Here is a 25,623-nt window from a genome sequence, read left to right as displayed (position 1 = left end):
AAGCACTATTTAGGTGTTTGTGGCATCATTCATGGACAAAAAGAAGTGTCAAATTCACTAGAATGCATGAAATAATATCGTTTCACTAAAAGCTTGATTTCTCCGTATTTGAGTTCAAAACAAGCGAAATCGGATGAAACTAACCATTTTCTATTGTTGATTACTAAAGAACGGAATAAGGTAGAAACAAACTCTTTTTTTCTGATGAAAGATGAAAGTCCAATCTTTCATTTGGTAGTACGTGTGTTTCCATAGTCCAAACAGAACATTTTCTGTGGACCTTGAAAATCAGTCAAAATGCTTAAATCGGCTGGCACTGGCGGCATCCCTTTTCTGAAAACGTCTGGCAGTCAAAGAGTTAAAGGGGCAGTAACATACTGTTGATTTTGGTTAACTTGCACATTTCTTGACCGATTTCAATGGTTGAAAGTTTAAACTGTTCAGCTCATTGAAATGTTACTTAAAATCAAATGTGTGTGCGTGAATGTGCATGTTTCTTAAAGGGGCAGTAACATTCTGTTGATTATGGTAGATTCCACATTTCTTGACCGATTTCAATGGTTTAAATTTTAAACTGTTCAGCTCATTGAAATGTTACTTAAAATCAAATGTGTGTGCGTGAATGTGCATGTTTTGTAAAGGGGCAGTAAGATACTTTTAGTTGATGTTGATTATGGTGAACTTCCACATTTCTTGACTGATTTCAATGGTTTAAATTTTAAACTGTTCAGCTCATTGAAATGTTAGTTAAAATCAAATGTGTGTGCGTGAATGTGCATGTTTCTTAAAGGGGCAGTAATACTTTTAGTAGATTATGGTTAACTTCCACATTTCTTGAGCGATTTCAATGGTTGAAAGTTTAAACTGTTCAGCTCATTGAAAAGAGTTAGCAGGCCCATTCAAAATTTCCGCGGGAATTTTTCTAGTTTTTCTTTTTCTTTTTTATTCTTCCACCGACTTTTCCGCAAAAATGCGGCCCGAACCGTAGATCGCACCGGGACAAATGAGGTATCAAACGATGCGGCTCGCTCTGACTCGCTGCGCTATTATTTTTATAAGAATTCCCAGTTACCATGGCGACGCTATTCCCAAAAAACCACCCAAAATTCAAGGAAGGAAAAACCCATAGGAATGAATGGGATATCAACTCCAAACTAGAAAAATTCCCGCGGAAATTTTGAATGGGCCTGCTAACTCTTTTCAATGAGCTGAACAGTTTAAACTTTCAACCATTGAAATCGCTCAAGAAATGTGGAAGTTAACCAAAATCAACAGTATGTTACTGCCCCTTTAAGAAACATGCACATTCACGCACACACATTTGATTTTAAGTAACATTTCAATGAGCTGAACAGTTTAAAATTTAAACCATTGAAATCGCTCAAGAAATGTAAAAGTTAACCATAATCAACAGTATGTTACTGCCCCTTTAAGAAACATGCACATTCACGCACACACATTTGATTTTAAGTAACATTTCAATGAGCTGAACAGTTTAAACTTTCAACCATTGAAATCGCTCAAGAAATGTGGAAGTTAACCAAAATCAACAGTATGTTACTGCCCCTTTAAGAAACATGCACATTCACGCACACACATTTGATTTTAAGTAACATTTCAATGAGCTGAACAGTTTAAAATTCAAACCATTGAAATCGGTCAAGAAATGTGGAATCTACCATAATTAACAGTATCTCACTGCCCCTTTACAAAACATGCACATTCACGCACACACATTTGATTTTAAGTTGTGAGGAGACGTCACGCACCAACACTCCATTGATTTGTATAGGATTACGCTCACCTCAAACAAAAGCCTCTCGCGACTTAACGGTTGAAGATGCAGATTCCAGAAATGGCTTGTTAGAACGGCAAGGGTTTGGGGAACGCGAGCATGTTCTCAGATTTTTAATCGGATGAAAAATGACCAAATGAGAGCAGGTTGAAAACTTATGATTGATCGAAAATGAAGAGGGAAAAAACGGCGAAATTAACATGGAGGAGATAGGCGAGAAAGTCCGACTTCTCCTCGCTTAAAGTGAAAATAAAGGTACTAAATGACACCTTAGCCAAATAAAACTTAGTTTTTCAGAAAGCAGAGGCTTGTGGCTACAAAATGTGTGAATTTGATGTCTAGTGAGCAAAGATTGTGGCCATGGTGACGAGTTGAAGTGAAACTTTTGGAAATAGATTTTTTGGTTCCCGTCACTGAAGCCTTAATTGCATATCAGAGTGGCGATTACACTCACTGTCTTTGAACCCGCACAGGGGGAAGAGCTTTCATTCCTTAATATTTTTTTTGACACTGAGCTAAAGATGGGAAAAATTCCAACAAAATGAGCTAAAATTCATATCAATCGGTGAACGTATGCGCGCGCAGCGTGTCTTGGAAAAAGGTGCTCGTTTGGAGTTGATATCCCATTCATTCCTATGGGTTTTTCCTTCCTTGAATTTTGGGTGGTTTTTTGGGAATAGCGTCGCCATGGTAACTGGGAATTCTTATAAAAATAATAGCGCAGCGAGTCAGAGCGAGCCGCATCGTTTGATACCTCATTTGTCCCGGTGCGATCTACGGTTCGGGCCGCATTTTTGCGGAAAAGTCGGTGGAAGAATAAAAAAGAAAAAGAAAAATAATAAACCCTTTTCTAGGGTGGATAGTAATATGTGCCTGCTTGCTCCGCAAGCAGCAGCTTCGCTGCTGCTTGCTCCGCTTAGCAGGCCCATAACAAGCACCTTTTTCCAAGACACGCTGCGCGCGCATACGTTAGCCGATTGATATGAATTTTAGCTCATTTTGTTGGAATTTTTCCCATCTTTAGCTCAGTGTCAAAAAAAATATTAAGGAATGAAAGCTCTTCCCCCTGTGCGGGTTCAAAGACAGTGAGTGTAATCGCCACTCTGATTCACAATTAAGGTTTCAGTGACGGGAACCAAAAAATCTATTTCCAAAAGTTTCACTTCAACTCGTCACCATGGCCACAATCTTTGCTCACTAGACATCAAATTCGCACATTTTATAGCCACAAGCCTCTGCTTTCAGAAAAACTAAGTTTTATTTGGCTACGGTGTCATTTAGTACCTTTATTTTCACATTAAGCGAGGAGAAGTCGGACTTTGACGCCTATCTCCTCCATGTTAATTTCGCCGTTTTTCCCTCTTCATTTTCGATCAATCATAAGTTTTCAACCTGCTCTCATTTGGTCATTTTTCATCCGATTAAAAAACTGAGAACATGCTCGCGTTCCCCAAACCCTTGCCGTTCTAACGAGCCATTTCTGGAATCTGCATCTTCAACCGTTAAGTCGCGAGAGGCTTTTGTTTGAGGTGAGCGTAATCCTATACAAATCAATGGAGTGTTGGTGCGTGACGTCTCCTCACAACTTAAAATCAAATGTGTGTGCGTGAATGTGCATGTTTTGTAAAGGGGCAGTGAGATACTGTTAATTATGGTAGATTCCACATTTCTTGACCGATTTCAATGGTTTGAATTTTAAACTGTTCAGCTCATTGAAATGTTACTTAAAATCAAATGTGTGTGCGTGAATGTGCATGTTTCTTAAAGGGGCAGTAACATACTGTTGATTTTGGTTAACTTCCACATTTCTTGACCGATTTCAATGGTTGAAAGTTTAAACTGTTCAGCTCATTGAAAAGAGTTAGCAGGCCCATTCAAAATTTCCGCGGGAATTTTTCTAGTTATGGGCCTGCTAAGCGGAGCAAGCAGCAGCGAAGCTGCTGCTTGCGGAGCAAGCAGGCACATATTACTATCCACCCTAGAAAAGGGTTTATTATTTTTTTTCTTTTTTATTCTTCCACCGACTTTTCCGCAAAAATGCGGCCCGAACCGTAGATCGCACCGGGACAAAAGAGGTATCAAACGATGCGGCTCGCTCTGACTCGCTGCGCTATTATTTTTATAAGAATTCCCAGTTACCATGGCGACGCTATTCCCAAAAAACTCCCAAATAAAGTCCCATAGGAATGAATGGGAATCCGAAAGAGATCAACTCCAATCAAGCACCTTTTTCAAAGACACGCTGCGCGCGCATACGTTAACCGACCGATATGAATTTTAGCTCATTTTGTTGGAATTTTTGTCATCTTTAGCTCAGTGTCAAAAAAAAAATTAAGGAATGAAAGCTCTCCCCCCTGTGCGGGTTCAAAGACAGTGAGTGAAATATCCTTTATCCCATGTGTGTGTATTGCATGAGCTAGAGCGGACCAATTAAGAAACAGAGTGAAGACAGAGAAAAAAATTGATTTCAAGTTTCACTTCAACTCGTCACCATGGCCACAATCTTTGCTCACTAGACATCAAATTCGCACATTTTGTAGCCACAAGCCTCTGCTTTCTGAAGAACTAAGTTTTATTTGGCTAAGGTGTCATTTAGTACCTTTATTTTCACTTTAAGCGAGGAGAAGTCGCACATTTTTGATCTCTTTTCAATGTAATTTTCGCCGTGTTTGCCTCTTCATTTTCGATCAATCATAAGTTTTCAACCTGCTCTCATTTGGTCATTTTTCATCCGATTAAAAAACTGAGAACATGCTCGCGTTCCCCAAACCCTTGCCGTTCTAACGAGCCATTTCTGGAATCTGCATCTTCAACCGTTAAGTCGCGAGAGGCTTTTGTTTGAGGTGAGCGTAATCCTATACAAATCAATGGAGTGTTGGTGCGTGACGTCTCCTCACAACTTAAAATCAAATGTGTGTGCGTGAATGTGCATGTTTTGTAAAGGGGCAGTGAGATACTGTTAATTATGGTAGATTCCACATTTCTTGACCGATTTCAATGGTTTGAATTTTAAACTGTTCAGCTCATTGAAATGTTGGTTAAAATCAAATGTGTGTGCGTGAATGTGCATATTTCTTAAAGGGACAGTAAGATACTTTATTTGATCTTGATTATGGTTAACTTGCACATTTCTTGACCGATTTCAATGGTTGAAAGTTTAAACTGTTCAGCTCATTGAAAAGAGTTAGCAGGCCCATTCAAAATTTCCGCGGGAATTTTTCTAGTTTTTATATTATCTTCCAGCGACTTTTCCGCAAAAATAGGGCCCGAACCGTAGATCGCACCGGGACAAAAGAGGTATCAAACGATGCGGCTCGATCTGACTCGCTGCGCTATTATTTTTATAAGAATTCCCAGTTACCATGGCGACGCTATTCCCAAAAAACTCCCAAATAAAGTCCCATAGGAATGAATGGGAATCCGAAAGAGATCAACTCCAATCAAGCACCTTTTTCAAAGACACGCTGCGCGCGCATACGTTAACCGACCGATATGAAAATTAGCTCATTTTGTTGGAATTTTTGTCATCTTTAGCTCAGTGTCAAAAAAAAAATTAAGGAATGAAAGCTCTCCCCCCTGTGCGGGTTCAAAGACAGTGAGCAAAGGGGTGAAAGTCGCCTTTCTTGCATCAGTTAGAGTGTGACTAATTAAGGTCTGAGTGCTGGGAACCAAAAAATATATTTCCAAAAGTTTCACTTCAACTCGTCACCATGGCCACAATCTTTGCTCACTAGACATCAAATTCGCACATTTTGTAGCCACAAGCCTCTGCTTTCTGAAGAACTAAGTTTTATTTGGCTACGGTGTCATTTAGTACCTTTATTTTCACTTTAAACGAGGAGAAGTCGCACTATTTTGATCTCTTTTCAATGTAATTTTTGCCGTTTTTCCCTCTTCATTTTCGATCAATCATAAGTTTTCAACCTGCTCTCATTTGGTCATTTTTCATCCGATTAAAAAACTGAGAACATGCTCGCGTTCCCCAAACCCTTGCCGTTCTAACGAGCCATTTCTGGAATCTGCATCTTCAACCGTTAAGTCGCGAGAGGCTTTTGTTTGAGGTGAGCGTAATCCTATACAAATCAATGGAGTGTTGGTGCGTGACGTCTCCTCACAACTTAAAATCAAATGTGTGTGCGTGAATGTGCATGTTTTAGTTGATGTTGATTATGGTGAACTTCCACATTTCTTGACCGATTTCAATGGTTTAAATTTTAAACTGTTCAGCTCATTGAAATGTTACTTAAAATCAAATGTGTGTGCGTGAATGTGCATGTTTCTTAAAGGGGCAGAAACATACTTTATTTGATCTTGATTATGGTTAACTTCCACATTTCTTGACCGATTTCAATGGTTTAAATTTTAAACTGTTCAGCTCATTGAAATGTTACTTAAAATCAAATGTGTGTGCGTGAATGTGCATGTTTCTTAAAGGGGCAGTAACATACTGTTGATTATGGTTAACTTCCACATTTCTTGACCGATTTCAATGGTTTAAATTTTAAACTGTTCAGCTCATTGAAATGTTACTTAAAATCAAATGTGTGTGCGTGAATGTGCATGTTTCTTAAAGGGGCAGTAACATACTGTTGATTATGGTGAACTTCCACATTTCTTGACCGATTTCAATGGTTTAAATTTTAAACTGTTCAGCTCATTGAAATGTTACTTAAAATCAAATGTGTGTGCGTGAATGTGCATGTTTCTTAAAGGGGCAGTAACATACTGTTGATTATGGTGAACTTCCACATTTCTTGACCGATTTCAATGGTTTAAATTTTAAACTGTTCAGCTCATTGAAATGTTACTTAAAATTAAATGTGTGTGCGTGAATGTGCATGTTAAAGGGGCAGAAACATACTTTATTTGATCTTGATTATGGTTAACTTGCACATTTCTTGACCGATTTCAATGGTTGAAAGTTTAAACTGTTCAGCTCATTGAAAAGAATTAGCAGGCCCATTCAAAATTTCCGCGGGAATTTTTTTAGTTATTATTGTTATATTATTATTATTAATATAAATTGTATTATTATTTATACATTTATCTATTTCTATTTTTTGAATCTTTATTTTTACTTTTATTTATTTATGGATATATATATTTTGTAGTTTTTATTTCCCTTTATATATATCTTTTTTTTATTTTTATATTCACCTTTTGTCATTCTTTTTTCTTTTTTTTTTTCTTTTGTGGCAGTTTTGGTCCTCCATATTGATATTCCAATTTTGCTCGATCTCTGTTTGACAGGCTAGTTGCTTCTCTTTCCTTTGGGAATAATTACATTGAAATACTAAATAAATTGCACAACGATCAATGTCATGAAATATACTGTATTGTGTTGAATCTTAGAGGTTCCACTGTATTTTAATTGGGGATGCCAAATTATTACTAACTTGTTCCATTTCTGACATCAGTTCCAGTGCGTTGCTGCAGCACATCACAGCCTTGTTGGAGTGCAGTGTGTCTGCTGTGGTCACGCTGTTGGTCACAGAGCCAATAGGGATGCTTAGCATCAAGTCCTGTCGAGTCCAGATGCTGTCAGACTGGTACACCATGCTGTATAATCCCAGTCCAGACTACATCAACACTTTACACTGCACCCAGGAGGCCGTGTATCCACTGTAAGTCGAGACCGCAAATCTTTTTTCTCACACCACCACTTTTTTTAAATCAGAAAAACCTGATTTTTAATACTTGCATACTCCCAGCAAATTTTATTATTTCACAAAGTTGTCCTTTGGGCATCCGTAGCACGAAGTTGACAACAAAACACGTCAGCCAAGGTGAGCCTCCAGCCATGTAATATAATTAGTGATTACTAGACCTACAATTATATATATTTTTTAAATGTACGTTAACGTGATAGAACATATTTTTTTTGCATATTTTTGAAATCAGTTTTTTAATTTTTTTATGAATTATTAGTTCACCACTAGATGATTACACAATGTCACGTTAAAGAACAAATTTACAATTGATCTCAATGTAAACTGTAAAGGAACCTGTTTTTAGTGATGAACCTTTGATTTTTACAGTTAATGTCAATCAAAACCATTACTGTCACAGCAGAGGAGGCAAACAACATGGCTGAGAAGTCATTGTTTAACATACTATCCACAGTCATGGTTTCATCAAATAAAAGTCACTCATATCCAGAACTTTGCCCAACACTTTTATTATACAAACAGGAACAAGTTAAAGGTGCATTGTGCAGTTTAAAAATGTAATATTAAAGCTTTTTCTACATCATGCATGCTCCACCAATGCCCAGATGAGTACGAAGAGCCCGGACTGGTTTACTCTGCACCTATCAGCTTTTATCTTCCCTTTTTAGTAGAGTGTGCGTACCCGTACACTCCACAGTTTCTTTGGGGAGGGGAGAGGTGGAGTTTTTCTTACTTCATTTGAAGTCATGTCTTCGTTTGTCAACTGTGGCTGTCGCTTTGAGATCGTGCACATACTCACACGTGCACCATGAACGAGCCTGACACAGATGCTGCAGTTACGCTTTTGGCCAGCGGTAGCAGTTGCGAGTAAAAAAGTGACAAACTGCACAAAGATCCTACTTTTGTTTCTAAAATCAAAGTATCTTTATCCACCACAGTGTTTTGTAGGGCTGTTTTGTTTTTTTAATGGAATATTTGATATTGAATTGATTTTCCTTTTTCGATTCATAAAACCATGAATTGATTATTTTAACATCTATTTTTTCAATCTTTTTATCTCTTCATAAATTCATAAGAAAATTGAATTTTAAAGGCAGATTTTTTTTTTATCTTACTGTCTTCTTGAAATTTACTGTTCACATGAATTTAAAAGTATTTTCTTACATTTATAAAAGACCTGACTTATTGTACTTAAATACAATCCAGAATCTTTTTAATTTATATTTACATTTGGTGAATTTGAATTATGCAAATATTTTCATCTCATCCTTGCTGATGTCAATGTATGTCTAACATGTAAGTGATTATAACTCGTGTTACTTTCATTAATAAACTAAATCCTTTAACCAGTAACTGCCTCCGCAAATTTTTATTTGCAATTTAATGTTTGTGGAGTTTTTATCATGTCCTTGATAGTTAAGAAGAATTGATATTACATATTTAATATTGGATCAAACTGAAGTTTAATCGAATCGAAAAAAATCTTAATCGATCGAACTGAACAAGTGTGAATCAAAATTGAATCGATTGAGGAAATTAGAATCAATACCCAGCCCTAGTGTTTAGCAAAGAAATTGTGGTATTTGTCATAATTTATTGTGCATGTATCTGTGCATATTTTAAAAAGCTTTACACTATATACACTCACTGTGGCTAACTGGTTAGCATGTCCGCCTCCCAGTGCAGAGTGGGATCGATTCCAGGCTCCGGCCTTCGTGGGTGGAGTTTGCATGTTCTCTCCGTGCCTGCGTGGGTTTTCTCCGGGCAAAGACATGCATGGCAGGTTGATTGGGCACTCTTAATTGTCCCTAGGTGTGACTACGCCGATTTTGTCATTGTGGAGTGTAATAATTGAAATTGTAATTGAATTACTTTTAATTGCACAGCTGCTTGCTGTAAGCAGTGATAGAAAGAACTCGATACTCTTGTGGAGGTAGTAGACAAAAATGTGTCAGTGGATAGAACTTCATCAATTGGCAAAAGACAAATGTACAAAAACATGTCAGAAATGAGTGAAAATATCGTTGATCTAATTTGGTTTCTTCTCTTCCTCAGCTATACCATTGTGTTAATCTATTATGCCTTCTGCTTGGTGCTGATGATGCTGCTGCGCCCTCTGTTGGTTAAAAAGATAGCATGCGGTTTAGGCAAATCGGATCGATTTAAGAGCATCTACGCTGCTCTGTACTTCTTCCCCATCCTGACTGTGCTTCAGGCTGTTGGGGGAGGACTGCTCTGTGAGTATCATTTTCTGCTTCTGCTTTTCCTCTAGTCATTTTCACCATCACTCAAATCATCTTCACTTAAAGTTATATTACATGAACGTTTTTTTTTTTGTTTCAGATTATGCCTTTCCCTATATAATACTAGTTCTGTCTCTCGTCACTCTGGCTGTGTACATGTCTGCCTCCGAAATACAGGTAAAGACTATTTTACTAAGTATTATTTAAGGAAGATATACTGTATAATTATTTTTTTCACACTTCAAGACATTTCCAAACATTTCAGACGGCGTATTATGGCCATGTATAAATATTTTTTTAGAGGGTGCGAGCAATATTCCAAGAAAAAAACTTGCAAATTTGTACTTTATAAAGTGACAAATTTGTGAGAGAAAAACTCAGAAATTTGCCACTTGTGGCAGATTTGTGACTTAATGAAGTGGCAAATTTGCGAGAAAAAACTCAAATTTGCGACTTTATAAAGTGGCAGATTTGCGACTATAAAGTGGCAGATTTGCGACTTTATAAAGTGGCAGATTTGCGACTATAAAGTGGCAGATTTGCGACTATAAAGTGGCAGATTTGCGACTTTATAAACTTTATAAAGTGGCAATTTTGTGAGTTTATAAAGTGGCAATTTTGCAAGTTTATAAAGTGGCAAATTTGCAAGTTTTTAAAGTGGCAAATTTGTGAGAGAAAAACTCAGAAACTTACGAGAAATACACATAGCGTACTACTCGGATGTTTGTGCCAATACTTTTATGTCAGGTTTTCAAAAAAGGAGACAGTAATTGCTTTAGCAGAGATTAACCATATAATGTTAAGCATTCGCTCTTTGAAGCATTGGGTACGACAAAGACGCCTCGCTTTGCAAAAGTCCACACCCTGAGGATCAAGCATTTAAGTTAATTTGTTAAAATAAATATTTACTTGTACATTTGTTTCCAGAATTATTATTTACACATTCATACATTTTGGTATTTTTTTTGTACAAGTAGCTAAGTTGATGCGTCAAATTTGCTGCTCTGTCATTCACTTGTATTTACCTAAAGTATAGTAGCTTCTGATTGGTTAGTGTTAGCTGATAGGGGATCAGGAGGTGTCGCTCTAGCTGCCATGTATGACGAGTAAAGTTTAAATTAAGAATGAATCAGTCTCCATCCTGCCTTTTCATTTTATAAACAGTGTCCCATTAACCACCAACGAATCCTCACATTAGACTATAGCTCCGCTATAGTTTCTGAGTTTTTTTCTTGTAAATCTGCCACTTTATGTGGCAAATCTTTGACTTTTTAAAGTGGCAAATTTGCGAGTTTTTTTCTGAACTCTGCTCCCACCCTCTAAAAAAAACATTTATACGTGGCCCTAATACGCCGTTGTCTTCATTTATGTACGTTAGCAACTTAGCAGCTGCTAATTCGTCCGCAACCTCGTCATTTATACTGTAAAAAGTCTTCTTTATGTTGTTGCTCAGTTAATAATTTAACTGTAATATCTATTAAACCGTAGCAGCACAAATGAACGAAACAGATTATTTCCCCCCCATTTTCATCAACAGTTAGCATCTACTGATTTGGCCATCATGTACAAAGTGCAACATTGGCTACGGATTGGTTCCTCTTTTGGTAGCCGCGAGCATGCATTTATTTACTTAAAAATTAAATGTACCAATTTTTCTGTATTTTGTTTAAAAACAAACTAGAATGTATTACATGGAAAAAAATGCTATTATTTCCCCAAATATTTCAAATAAACACATTTTAGAGCCGTCATTTTAATACTTTGATATTTTTACTCATATCGGCTCAAGCCTATTCATAAATTTTCCCGGTGTGTCTGTGAAAGCTCTGCAGTGCGTGCACATTTAGACCAGGCATGCCGCTTGGTGGTAAACCAGAAGAGCTGCTAACAAAAACATTTTTGCCATCCAGCATAATGTACATATCATTTAGATATACTGTACATATGGCTGTTACACTAAAAATGCAAGTAAATTAATGTAAAATATTGGGATATGTATCGCCTTGAAGATTGTGTATTGGGATACATATGTATCGCGATACGTATCATATAGTGACCCCTGTATCGTGGTATGTATTGTATCGTGAGGTGGTTGGCAATACCCAGCCCTACTATACCCACAGTTTAGCAATCTGTACCCACAGTTTAGCATTCTGTACCCACAGTTTAGTAATCTGTACCCACAGTTTAGCACGTCAATAACAAACAAAGAAGAACACTCGAATATATAGATACAAGTTTGATTTATTTGAAAACTGGAGTAGTGTTGAGTGTTAAACAGGCGAGAAACTCCATGCCATTTTGATTTTGTGGAAATGAGAGCACGTTAAAATAAGTGTTTTTTAAGACTCTAGGCAAGAAAATGCAATTGCGGTTTAGGTTTGATAATATAGGCTAATAGGAGTGCAACAGTATAGCCAAGTTCAACGTTGCTGCTCATTTGAGTTATTCATTGTTTGTAGAATACATAACTAATCCTCACATCAAATTTACCCATTTTTCCCATCAGACAAAGCGCTTGTGGAAGCTAAACTGAATACTGTATAGGTTTGCCGACATTGGAGGATCTATATGGCAAGAGCCAAAGTGCTTCTAGGGTTGTGTGCACTACACATTACATGTTAGCATTAGTAGCTTGTTGCGTGAGCTAAAACAAATGATACAATTTGACTGTGTGCTGGCTGCCGCAGGATTTCCTGTCCCGACCAATCGGTTTTGATCGGTGTGGTACACTCAAACAATCAACTTGTGTTTCTTATTTTATTCACTTTATGGCAATTTTAGCACAGAGCTATTTTATCCATGTAATGTGTAGTGTACACAAGCCGTGATGCACTTTGGCTCTCTCCATAGATCCTCAAATATCGGCAAACCTATACGCAGTATTCAGTTAACCTGGTAAAATGGTAAATTTGATGTATTAGTTATGTATTCTACAAACGATAGATTACTTAAATGAGCAGCGACGCTGAAGTTGGCTCTACCGTTGCGCTCCCTTCTATCAGCCTGTATTATGAAACCTAAACCGCAATTGCATTTTCTGGCCTGAAGATAGTAGTGTTTTCAAAGTTTTGCGTTGGTGAAACCGCTGGTTTCCTCGTTACCTAGTCTTAAAAAACACTTATTTTTAACCTGCTCTCATTTCCACACAATCAAAATGGCATGGAGTTTCTCGCCTGTTTCACACTCAACACTACTCCAGTTTTCAAATAAATCAAATTTGTATCTATATATTCGAGTGGGTACAGATTACTAAACTGTGGGTACAGATTAGCAACAAAAAATAAAAATAAAAATATACCATGGCACCAGAGATTTATCAGTGAGCTTTTCATAATAATTTAGCCTTTCTAAGCCAAAAGTCAAACAACAGGAAGGGTTGCTAATGCCAGCCGGTTTCCTTTCTCCCTTTGTATTGTGCCTCTCTCCAAACAGTCCTTTAAGAACCTGGCTGCTAAGAAGAAGCGCTTGGTGGTCCTGTTCAGTCACTGGTTGCTCCATGCATACGGCATCATCTCCATCTCACGCCTGGACAAGCTGGAGCAGGACCTGCCACTGCTGGCCCTGGTGCCCGGTCCTGCTTTGTTCTACATGGCTACAGCCAAGTTCACAGAGCCAAGCCGCATTCTGTCGGAGGGTGGGAATGGACACTGAACCTCCAAGTAATATTTATAGCTAATTATTGTTCTACATGAGTATTTTTTTACGGATAATTTCTGTGACCAAAACCCATTCTCAGTGTCACGCATGTTTCGGCCAACGTCATTTACAGAGCAGTCACTGTGTACTTTTACACGCAGCCAATAACCTTTTTTAGAACCTGAATATTGGCAATATATTCGGGTTTTGAAAGACCATATAAACGCGCAAAACCCCGAATGTGCTCAAAACCCCGAATAAGACCTGAGTACCCCTTTTTCTAACCAGATTTCTTTGTCATAAAAATGCATATTGAGGTACCTAAATTAAACGGGGCATTGGTTTGCCTTGTGCACATGCTCTATTATTTTTCTTCTTCATTTATTTCTAGTCACAAGAAATCTCGGTCTTTGTAGTCTTCTTCTTTTCCCTTCCGGGGTCGCCACAGCAAATCAGTTGCCTCCATCTACCCCTGTCCTCTGCATTCTCTGCTCTCACACCAACCACCTTAATGCCCTCTTTAACTACATCCATAAACCTCCTCTTTGGTCATCCTCTAGACCCTCCTGCCTGGCATTTGGAAACTCGGCATCCTTCTGCCAATATACTCACTATCTCTCCTCTGGACATGTCCAAACCATCTCAGTCTGGCCTCTCTGATTTTATCTCCAAAGCCTCTAACATGTGCTGTCCCTCTGATGTACTCATTCCTGATTCTATCCATCCTGGTCACTCCCAAAGAGAACCTCAGCATCTTCATCTCTGCCACCTCCAGCTCTGTCTCCTGTATTTTCCTCAGTGGCACTGTCTCCAGACTAAACAATATCGCTGGTCTCACTACAGTTCTATAAGCCTTTCCTTTCATTTTAGCTGAAACCCTTCTATCACACATCACACCTGACACTTTTCTCCACCCGTTCCAGCCTGCCTTCACACGTTTCTTCACTTCTTTCACACTCTCCATTGCTCTGGACTGTTGACCCTAAATACTTAAACTCCTCCACCTTCTTGATCTCGTCTCCCTGTAACCTTACTCTTCCACTTGGCTCCCTCCCATTCACACACAGATACTCCGTCTTGCTACGGCTAACCTTCATTCCCCTCCTTTCCAGGGCAAACCTCCATGCCTCTAGCTTCTCCTCCACCTGTTCCCTGCTCTCACAGATTCCTGTCTAACTGTCGTCTGTCATCCTGTCCTTTACCATAGCGAACAAGAAGGGGCTCAGAGCTGATCCCTGATGTAGTTCTACTTCCACTTTGAACTCCTCACATCTACAGCACACCTCACCACTGTCTTACAGTCCTCATACATGTCCTGCACCACTTGAACATACTTCTCTGCCACTCCAGACTTCCTCATACAAAACCACAGTTCCTCTCTGGGCACCCTGTCATAAACTTTCTCCAGATCTACAAAGACACAATGCAGCTTCTTCTGACCTTCTCTGTACTTCTCTATCAACATCCTCAAAGCAAATACTGCATCTGTGGTATTTATTTATTTATTTATTTGTTTTTAATGAAACCATACTGCTGCTCACAAATGTTCACCTCTGCCCTCAGTCTAGCTTCAACTACTCTTTTCAATAGCTATTGTGTGGCTTATCAGCTTTATTCCTCTGTAGTTGCCGCAACTCTGCACGTCTCCATTGTTCTTAAAAATGGGCACCAGCACACTTCTCCACTCATCAGGCATCTTCTCACTATCTAAGATCCTGTTGCACAACCCAGTCAGAAATTCTACTGTTTTTTTTTTTTTTAGAGCTCAGTATTGTTCATTCGGAAATGTCATCATCATTGCTCTTTTTTTTTTTATATATATATATATATTTTTTTTTTTTTTATTTTTTTTTATTTTTTTTTTGTGTGTGTGTGGGTGAGTATGTGTATGTGCGTGCGTGCGTGCGTGCGTGTATTTGTTAGCTCACCAGAAAACCTATTAGAAAAAATCTCATACCGTTCACCTAAACCGAACACCAGGAGACCCGAGGGGACCGAAGAAAACCAAGGAAGGCGAAATCCAGCACCGACCAGACACCCGCCACCAGAACTCCTCCCCAGCCCAAGAAACATCCAGACCCCAACAAATCCAAAAAACATAAAATCAGGGAGGCCTCAAGAGACCAAAGGAGAGACAGAGAAAAGGAAGGAAGGAAGGACAGACGAAGCCGCGTGAGATCCGCAGACACCAGCCTCCACCAATTCAATAACCTGAGGAGGAAACAGATTGTGTCTGAGTTTCGGTAGATGCTGGTGTGGTGGATCTGGCATGCATGAAAATCTCCACCAAAGAGGGGAGCCGACGACCCCCGCCGGAACAGAGCAAGCGCAACACCTCAGGGCCCCCCAGGCCGCGGCAGCGCCAAAGGACGACCCCTGGGCCCCGCCAGGGCCACCGGCCGGAGAGCAAACCCAGGAGCAGGAGCGCCCCCCGCCCCAACACGGCCCGCGCCCCCGGCCCAACGCAGCGGGACGAAATTCTACTGCTACCGCTCCTAGACAGTTCCATACCTCCACAGGTATATCATCAGGACCGAGTGCCTTTCCACTCTTCATCCTCTTCAATGCCCTTCTCACTTCATCCTTACTAATCTTTGCTACTTCCTGGTCCACAAGTCACCTCTTCTACTCTTTGTTCCCTCTCATTTTCCTCATTCATCAACTCTTCAAAGTACTCTTTCCATTTTCACAACCTAACCTGTTGCACGTCCTTCCCATCTCTGTCTCTTTGCCTTGCCAACCTGTACAGATCAGTCTCTCTCTCTTACTGTCCAACCTAGCATACAAGTCATCGTAAGCCCCTTGTTTGGCCTTTGCCACTTCTACTTTCACCTTACGCTGCATTTCCATCCACTCCGGTCTTATTTCTTCAGTCCTCTGTGTCCCACTTGTTAGCTAACCGCTTTCTTTGTAGTACAAAAACAATTTATGTGCGCCACCGTCCTACTTGCTAAACGAGCCTCACTTTAATACATTTCTTTTTCTGCGGCATTTTCATGCTATTTTCTGTCTCTATAAGTGAAAATGCCAAAGTGTGTATCTATAAAAACATTATATACAGGCTGATTAAAAAAAGAATACACCAAAATCATTATGTGATACTTAAAAAATAGAAAACTCTAGCTTGGCACGTGTTGTACATACTTTCAAGCTTTTATTTCATGTTTAACAAGTGCTCAATGTGGCTATCACAGGCAGCACAGACAAACATTAAGCCGACATGAGAAATCCTCCCAAATGCGCCTCATGATGTTGCAGTCCACTGTGTTGATTGCAGCCATTATTCGATCTTTTATGTCATCAATAATTAAATAGACTGAATCACTGGCCATTTGATAGTGGGTGGAGTTCTTTTGATTAGGTGTAAATTTCACCGCTGCAGTTTCGTAATCTTTCTGGCACCGTTTAATTTACCTTACTCACATGACCTAGTGAACCAATCAAGACGCAAGATGTCATGTCTGCGACAGCACGTGTGTTTTGCTGCAGACAAACAAAGCAATCCAGCTCCCGGTGGTGCATTGCGTGGTTATCCAAAAATCAATAAAAATGGTTAAACGCTGTAATCGTCACGGCTTGTGTAAGATACATTTTTAACCGTTATCCCGATCGACTGGAAGGAAGTGTCCAGTTTTTTCCCTTCCCTAAACCCTCAAACAACTACGAAAAATGAAGACCACACGACCAGTTGAATGCCTCTAAAATAACTGGTGTACATTGTCCAGCAGGCGCTGCCTCCTAGTTTGGTTTGGTGGAGTGTGTTCACCTTCTACTCTACTTTCAAAGCCCATTTCAATGACCAGTTGGAGTTCATTGATGTGGAATTATCTTGCGACTGCTCTATTCCCATGTACAACCGCGTAACTGATAGCTTGCAGTTTAAATTGTGCCTCATAAGCATGTCTCTTAGCGGATGCCATTTTCCGGAGTTTCTTAGCCAAAGCAATGTTGTTTTGCACAATGCATAAACCAGCAGTATTTTGTTATCCGTTTCTACTTTGTCTCGGCCGGTGTTCGGGTCGACTCCGCGGATAGCACCCGGCGGCTGCATGTCGCCAAAAAGGTGGGGTCCAAATGGGGTAGACTAAATTAAGTAAAGCAGACAGGAGGTCACACTGCAATTTGGCGTTTTATTTTCTCTTTTTATTCACTTTCTCGTTCCATCTCCACATTCGAGTACATACAGCTGCAACTCTCTTCTGCCTTCTCCCCTCCCTTCGCCGCTGTACCTTAATACAAGCCAGCAGCCAACTAGCAAAAAGCGTGAACCAGCCCACCAATCAGAAATGCGTGTTGGCACAGCAAAATTTGCCAAAGGGTTGTCTTGAAGGAAAACATCTCCAGAACTCAGTGCACACATAAGAATATTTTAAGACTTTTAAGTGTGCCTTATAGTCTTGAAAACACAGTCAATTTTCTAGAAAACTTCTTGGGCGGCCTGCCCAATTATTAACATGGTGTGGGAATGGCTGCACAGTAAGGTCAATTGAATTCTCACATTGGCTTGATGCTGTTCGTGCTCCGGTGGTAGTCACATTGAGCACTTACAAAACATGAAATAAAAACTTGAAGGTATGTGGAGCACATGTGTTCAAGCTAGAGTTTGTATTGTTTTTTGGTTTTGAAATATCACCTGATGATTTTGGCGTATTCTTTTTGAATCACCGTCTATAGGGTGTATATAAGTCTGCATCTGGCTTGCAATCCACCAGAAATACTCAAGCAGAGGTTTAAAAACACAAACAAACATGACGCAGCAAAGAACCACAATTTTGGAGCGAAGAGGAAGCCGACTACTTTATTTAGCGTGGTGAGTGACATAAATTTGTTTTTTATTGAAACTAGAAAGCTAAAAGTGTAAATGACGTGTCGTTGTGTAAATGACGTGTCGTTGTGTAATGGCGGCCGTGTGCTGCGCTTACGGACAGAGTATTCCTTTTTATTTTTTATTTCTTCTTTTCTTAAAGAGCTCAGTAGTGTTCATTCGGAAATGTCATCATCATTGCTCTTTATTATTATTATTTTTTTATTATTATTTATATATATATTATTATTATTATCATTTTTTGTATGTGTATGTGCGTGCGTGCGTGCGTGTATTTGTTAGCTCACCAAAAACCTATTAGAAAAAAATCCCATACCGTTCACCTAAACCGAACACCGCCGTCAGGAGACCCGAGGGGACCAAAGAAAACCAAGGAAGGTGAAATCCAGCACCGACCAGACACCACCCACCAGAATTCTTCCCCAACCCAAGAAACATCTAAATTCCAACAAATCCCAAAAAATATAAAAAATCAGGGAGACCGAAGGAGAGACTGAGGGAGGGAAGGAAGGAAGGAAGGACAGACGAAGCCGAGTGAGATCCACAGACACCAGCCTCCACCGATTCAATGGCCTGAGGAGGAAGCAGATTGTGTCTGAGTTTCGGTAGATGCTGGTGTGGTGGATCTGGCATGCATGAAAATCTCCACCAAAGAGGGGAGCCGTCGACCCCTGCCAGGACAGAGCAAGCGCAACACCTCAGGGCCCCCCGAGTAGCTCCCAGAACCTATTTGGCAGCATGACAGCTAATACGTGCAGCCGTACTTGCCTGCTGAAAGACGTCTCCCCAATTCAACGCTAATCTTAGTCATTATCACAACTCTCCAGATTCTAAACTGATGAAAGGTCCATCAATCCGTCTCTGACGACACTCATTTTACTGACAGACGAGACTGGTGCTGCAGCACATGTACGTAATCTGTTGACGCATGCAAGCCAGAAGCCTGTCAGGTTATATTTTTTCTGTTTAAATAAATAACAAATAAGTATCCGAGCATAGATGACAGATTTACATTCATAGGGAAGCGATCTGGCGTAACACTCAATTGTAACTAATGGTTGGGAGTGATGACCTAGTGAACGCGGTGACATCACATCCGTCTCAACATGGCGACGTGCATTAAAATTAACCATTATTTTGACAAATACCAGACTAATCACTAAAATGGAAACACCATATATTTATCAAACTTTTCAATCTTGCTCCGTTTCCCCATCAATATCTCGAAATCAGGCGCCAGAGGTACAGTTTAAGTGTATATATTGTAAAAAGTCTTTACTTGCTCTTGACTATATGGGCACTGGCACAGATATCAGAAAACTTTGTCTGAAATATACCAAGGTGTTTAAACTTCATGTGGCTTAAGGTCAAAGAATCATGAAATGTCAATTCTGAAGTATTGGACTGTAAATGTTTGCTAAAGACAAAGTTTGGGATCGTTTCATTTAACATCTTAATGCTTGACGGTAACTTCTTTCATTTAAAGCGTCAAACAATGTGCAACTAGAGGAAATAAAACTGCAACTCATGTATGCAGAGTGCAAATGTAAAGGAAGCTATCGTGTATTTTAAATGGAGATTTTGTGTGTACATATGAATGTATTATTTTGTTTTCTGTACTGCTTTAGTATTGTGAAAGTGCTATATACATGTACTGTTAAGTTGACTAAGATCCGACCCCCCACTACCCCCCCCCCCCCGCATGTTTATTTTACACTGTCTTGTGATAATTAAAAAAAAATGTTACAACACTCACTGTGCTTTCATTTTGGATTTTTTCTAGCCTAACTGAAATACTTTAGTGTGTAAACTCCTTGGGAGATTCTCAATAGGAGGTAACTAGTGATGGAAAAATGCAGCTTCATGAACCACTTTATTGCGGGGTTTTTTTCTAGATGGTGCTCTTGGTTTAAAGATGCAGTGTAAATTAATTTGGTTGCATTAGCCTTTATATTTAAACCTAGAGCACCCGTCGAGAGGAGTAAAAAAATATACGTATATAAAAAGTGGTTCATGAAGCTTGTTTTTCCCCATCACTAGAGGTAACATTCATGTTTTAATAGCACTTGAATCTGTCGTGTCTTTTTTTTCATAATTTTAATTGAAATGTATCGGGGAAGGTAAAATATATACAGTACTCCACAAAAGAAGCAAACCACACATGGAGGAATAGAAGTGAAGTAATTTGCAATAAATTGATAATTTTCAAAAATACAGAGTACTTAAATATGGGGGCCAACCAATAATCTCATATAAATTGCATTTCAACAAAAGTCAATGGGAACTTTCTGTACCTTTCCATGAGGGAGTTTATTGTTTCTCTCAGGAGAATGTAATCAGCAGTAGTTAACTTTACTGTCCAGTGTACAAAGCAAGGTCCAAAAGACGTTGATGTGGAAGGGTGTGTCCTGACTGCAACCCTATCAAACTAAATTTTGGAGGAACTACAACAGAAAATATAACCTAGCCTTCTTTTCTTGACATCAAGAAACTTTAACCTCACACTTGCTTTTTGTAAGAAATTACAAAAACAAATCCCACAGACCGTCTAAAAAATTTTTAGCACTGGAACATTTTTCTCAACCATATATCTGAATTATACAATAGATCAACTCAGAGAGTAGACGTATCTTATAATGGGTTGTGTTTAGTGATGTACCGAATATTCGGCCACTGAAAATGTTGTCCAAAAATGGCAAAAATTAAAAATTTTCGGCATTCGGACGAAAATAAAATTCAAGCCGAAAGAATATGGCCGAAAGAGGATGTTGTGGTGACGCAAGCAAACAAAAAAAACGCTGCAAGAAAGTGTCTGTTTGAATTAAACACCAAACACGGGAGTGAGTGCTGCTAGCTGCCGTTTGTGAGTACCGGCAGCTTTATGTACACCGGAGAAGGAGAGGGTCGCTTTGTAAACTATGTAAAAAATGAGAGCGCTGCCGAGTCGCACTGCACTACAGGTGAGCCACTCTTTCTCTTGCAGCGCCTTCCTTTTTTTTTTCTTTGATTAGAGCCCCTCGAGCGCTTCCACTTCTAGTGGCCGTGCTAAATACTTTAGCTAATGTTAGCACTATTGCTATCAATCGTTTTAAACAAGTAAACACTTATCACTATCTCCGGGTGACTGCAGACCTGTACAGGACACTGTGTGTGACTTTGCAGTCCGTTCCCAAAGCCGATTGGCTGGTGCAAAGAAATGTATTTATTTTTAAACGTTGGTGAATGTGCCGATTTTAAGTGCGGCGCACCGTGTATCACTCCAAATAGTCTATAAATGCGGCATCCGTGCCCACCGGTGCGAAGTACTGTACATTGACTATAAAGTGCAATTGCACCGCCAGAAAATGCTCAGTTGCTCACCCCGTGTTTGGGGTTTACCATTCGCCAACATGTCTCTGATGTCTGTGGTGTGGACACATTTCAATTTATATTGTGCTTTGTTTAAATGGCACTGCTAAATAGGCCTAAATATTTTATAATAATATTAAAATTGTAATTAATTATAATAAATGCAATGCCAATTAAAAAATTGGCATATTTTTCGGCGTTTCGGTTTTAGGCCAAGCATTTCTCATTTTCGGTTTCGGCCAAAAATTTAATTTCGGTGCATCCCTAGTTGTGTTTGCCAATATGCTGATGTGTAACCCCCCAAAAAGTGATTTTTTTTGAGGGCTGAAAATTTGAACCTCCACCAAATACCTACAAAGTCCCCATTATAGTCAGCATATAAAATAATTTACATCCATCTATCAGTTGTGCAGTGTCGTCCAAACACAAAATGTCCAGAAGCATCCATAGCTACCAGGAGAGTGCTGACTCTCATTACTCCTGGATGTAAATGATGATGATGCACAGACTCCCCACAAGCCCCAGTGCCTGAATGCCAAGGAACCACAGCAGTAGCCAGAAGAAGACAATCACCACTGGCTCTACTATCTTGTCCCCGAAATACATCTGGCTGAAACCCATCCCTCGCAGACACTTATTGAACATCCCAAACAGTGTCCCCATCCGCACACAGTCATCCAGCGGAGGCTCTCTGGTGGGATTGTCCTCAGGTAGCCACCTCATTCTGGCATTACTCAGAGGTACTGGTTGGGGCCCGCTGCCCTCAACCTGAAAATGATAAACAAATACATTAATTAGTGCTGGATGTCATGTCACTTAAGCAGTCCTGGACTGGGACAAAAAACAAATCAGACCTGGCATTTTGACTTAGGTCCACCGGCCCGGCCTGACTCCTGACCATACCTGTCTAACACATTGTTCTGCCACTGATATTGACTGATGTTGGTTCAGTTTGCTGTCTATTCAAAATTGAATGGAAAATTATAACTTAAAAATCACTGCCTTGGCCCCAAAACATCGGCCCACCGGGCATCTGCCCTGCATGACAGATGGCCAGTCCAGCCCTGCACTTAAGTATTAATTTGGTAACCCTAAATAATTTAACCAGCTGTAGAGGACAATTAAACAAAAAATAGATTATAAGAAGATGAAATGACAACCACTACAAGCTAGTTGGTTCTGGAAATACATGTTGAGCAAGTTGAGATCATGGACAAAAAAGAAAGCAATAATGGCCCCATAACAGTCTGTATCTGTGTTTATATTTAAACTAGACAATGGATTTTATGGCTTCTGACATTCACCAGCCTGGTATGCCCACTTATGTTTATTTGAAATTAAAAATGTACTAAATAAAATAGCTTTTAATTGTCCACAGGACAAATACCGAATTGAAACACATATTAAAGTAATTATTATTGCTTATTATGGCATCAATGCGTGTAAGACGAAAATTAAACTAAATTAAATTTGCGTCGTCGTTGAGTACACTTGACACTTTACGACATTTTACCAACTACCGGTAGTGAGAAAAGTGAATTTGACATTGTAGAGCGTGTTATTATCACATTTGGAGCGTAGCAGCACATTAAAATATTTGAAAATGAAATGTTAGGCTTTCTGTTTGTGAAGGTAAACAAAACAGGACTGTCCACCGAAACGGGTAAGTTCAACTAACACAAACCAGCATTTCAAAGCGCTAAGACCAACTTTATGCCGTGACGTAGGTTTAAAAAAAAATAATCACAATGAACGGCTATTAAAGCATTATAAGGATAGCATGTCGCCTCGTAAACACGGAAGCTAGCTTCTTAGCAGAATGCTTTACCCGGGTCGGCTGCTCCTGTGCTGCCGTCTGCCTTGCGCCATTAACAGGTTGAGGAAGAAAATGCCACCCTCTTTGGTTTTCCAACGACGTCTCTGTAAAGTCACGCCGATGAACAAAATAACGCTCATTTCGATGTGGCGTTGGAGCGGACATGTTCCCAGGCAGGCAGTAATCTTCAAAAAACATTCGTCTGACGTGACTACAACTCCGTTCCGACCGGGGACCGCTTGGCGTGGCTTACCATGTCCATGGCTGAGAAATCCCCAAGGCAGACTCGGTCGTTCTCAGCCTGATCATGTCAGCCTGCGCTACTTACAGGTCAAAATAGTCATTGCAGCTGTGTGTGTGTGTGTGTGTGTGTGTATATATGTATATGTATATTTATATATGTATGTATATGTGTATATATATATATATGTGTGTATATATATATATATATATATATATATATGTATATATATATATATATATATATATGTATATATATATATATGTATATATATATATATATATATATATATATGTATATATATATATATATATATGTATATATATATATATATATATATATATATATATATATATATGTATATATATATATATATATATATATATATATATATATGTATATATATATATATATATATATGTATATATATATATATATATATATATATGTATATATATATATATATATATATATATATATGTATATATATATATATATATATATATATGTATATATATATATATATATATATATATATATATATGTATATATATATATATATATATATATATATATATATGTATATATATATATATATATATATATATATGTATATATATATATATATATATATATATATATATATGTATATATATATATATATATATATATATATGTATATATATATACATATATATATATATATATATATGTATATATATATACATATATATACATACCACAGTCCGGTTGATGAAAAGGGGCTGCAAAGGGGCGGCTAACACACCTATTTGTAACTGTAGTTTAACACGCAAGACACATTTATTACAACAGTGTCTTTATTGTTTCAATGAAACATGTTGAACTGACAAAAAATAACTTAGTTTTCACCTTAATAAAAAAAAGTTCCTTGAGATTAATTTTACAGCTGCACAATGAATGTAAACATGTTTGAAAATTAAAGTGCAGTGAACACTGAACAGTTTCTGAGTGGTTCTTTTCTCCAACCTACGTTTCATTCTTTCTGATTGGATTGTGTGAATTTTCGTCACTGTGTTATTTTCATTTTTGTTTTAGTCATTGATGAAATTGTCAGTCAATTTCTGTTATTGTTATAGTCTCAATGAATGGCTTCTATTTTCGTTTTTGTTAAATTTTCGTCTTAAAAAAAATGTGACAAAAATTATGACGACATTTTTTTGTCGACGAAGTTATCACTGTGTTTTCTGCAGTGATCTAGTTTGGCTGATGATTTCATGTTTTCTTCTGCTTTTTGTTTCTGGTGAATCGTCCTGTTGTTTCCTTTTCACACTGTGTTTGGGTGTCTTTTTTTACGGGTTAAGAATGTACATCCAGTTTCCCCAATGTATGTTTTGTTAAGGAGTATCAGGCAATTAAAATGTTTAATCGTAATCAATCGCATGACTTCAATAGTTAACTCACAATTAATCGCAAATTTGAGATCTGCTCTATATGTACAATAAAATGTACAATACAATATATGTTTTCTATGTTTTCATACTCTTGTTAACATAAGTGGAAAAAAATGTTAAACTAATAGAAATATGGCTGCATCTTATAGTCATTGATACAGTAATTTAATAATAATTCAGAAAATTGAGTTAAAATTAAAAAGATGTAGTGTGTGATATTGATTTGTGTTGAGGTCATATTTCTGCCACTAGATGGCATAATTGCATTTGTAAGACATTGGTAACAGCTCAGTGCATTTTTCTTTCTTTCTTAGGACCTGGGGGGAAATTTTAGGGGTTCTGTGACCTGGGGAAAGGCATTAAAGGTGAGGAAGGAGTGGTGCTCGTGAGATCCCATATTGATTGCTGCAGGTGCACATGTGGCCACACTGCCACAGACACAAAGACGTCAAATATTTTGCACAAGTGAATCGAGACTGTTGTGCACTGGCTTAGCAGCATTTCACATTTGTTGAGTAAGCTACTCGAAGTGGCAGGGAATCCGTCAAGACGCCTATAGGCACTTTTGTAACACTTTGGAAGCAACGTCCTATTTGTGAGGGATTATTGTCCAA

General features: G+C 38.6%; 2 protein-coding genes across 5 annotated transcripts in view; one reads left to right on the top strand and one right to left on the bottom strand.

Annotated features, from left to right (window-relative positions):
- The window catches only part of jkamp (jnk1/mapk8 associated membrane protein), a 60,872-nt gene extending 35,532 nt beyond the window's left edge, over positions 1-25,340 (top strand). For 2 of the 4 annotated variants that reach the window (XM_086094489.1, XM_086094486.1), the window contains exons 4-7: positions 7,213-7,419; positions 9,520-9,701; positions 9,808-9,884; positions 13,143-13,708. In XM_086094489.1, coding sequence (XP_085950615.1) covers positions 7,213-7,419; positions 9,520-9,701; positions 9,808-9,884; positions 13,143-13,361 — 685 coding nt within the window. In that variant the 3' untranslated portion in view covers positions 13,362-13,708. Of the gene's footprint in view, positions 1-7,212; positions 7,420-9,519; positions 9,702-9,807; positions 9,885-13,142; positions 13,709-15,326; positions 19,927-25,323 lie in introns of those variants that run through there. The other 2 variants (XM_086094488.1, XM_086094487.1) reach the window with 2 other exon arrangements.
- Positions 20,252-23,666, bottom strand: fam241a (family with sequence similarity 241 member A). Its single transcript, XM_086094490.1, has 2 exons — positions 23,589-23,666; positions 20,252-22,287 (listed from the first exon to the last, which is right to left on the bottom strand). The coding sequence occupies exons 1-2, from the start codon at positions 23,595-23,597 to the stop codon at positions 21,994-21,996; spliced, it is 303 nt and encodes a 100-aa protein (XP_085950616.1). The 5' UTR covers positions 23,598-23,666; the 3' UTR covers positions 20,252-21,993.
- Positions 25,341-25,623: the final 283 nt, after the last annotated feature.

Source organism: Leptonotus elevatus, chromosome 14 (assembly GCF_054856555.1).
Source record: "Leptonotus elevatus isolate MCC_2025b chromosome 14, RoL_Lele_1.0, whole genome shotgun sequence".
Classification (NCBI taxonomy): Eukaryota; Metazoa; Chordata; class Actinopteri; order Syngnathiformes; family Syngnathidae; genus Leptonotus; species Leptonotus elevatus.
This window is presented reverse-complemented; position numbering and strand designations above follow the sequence as displayed.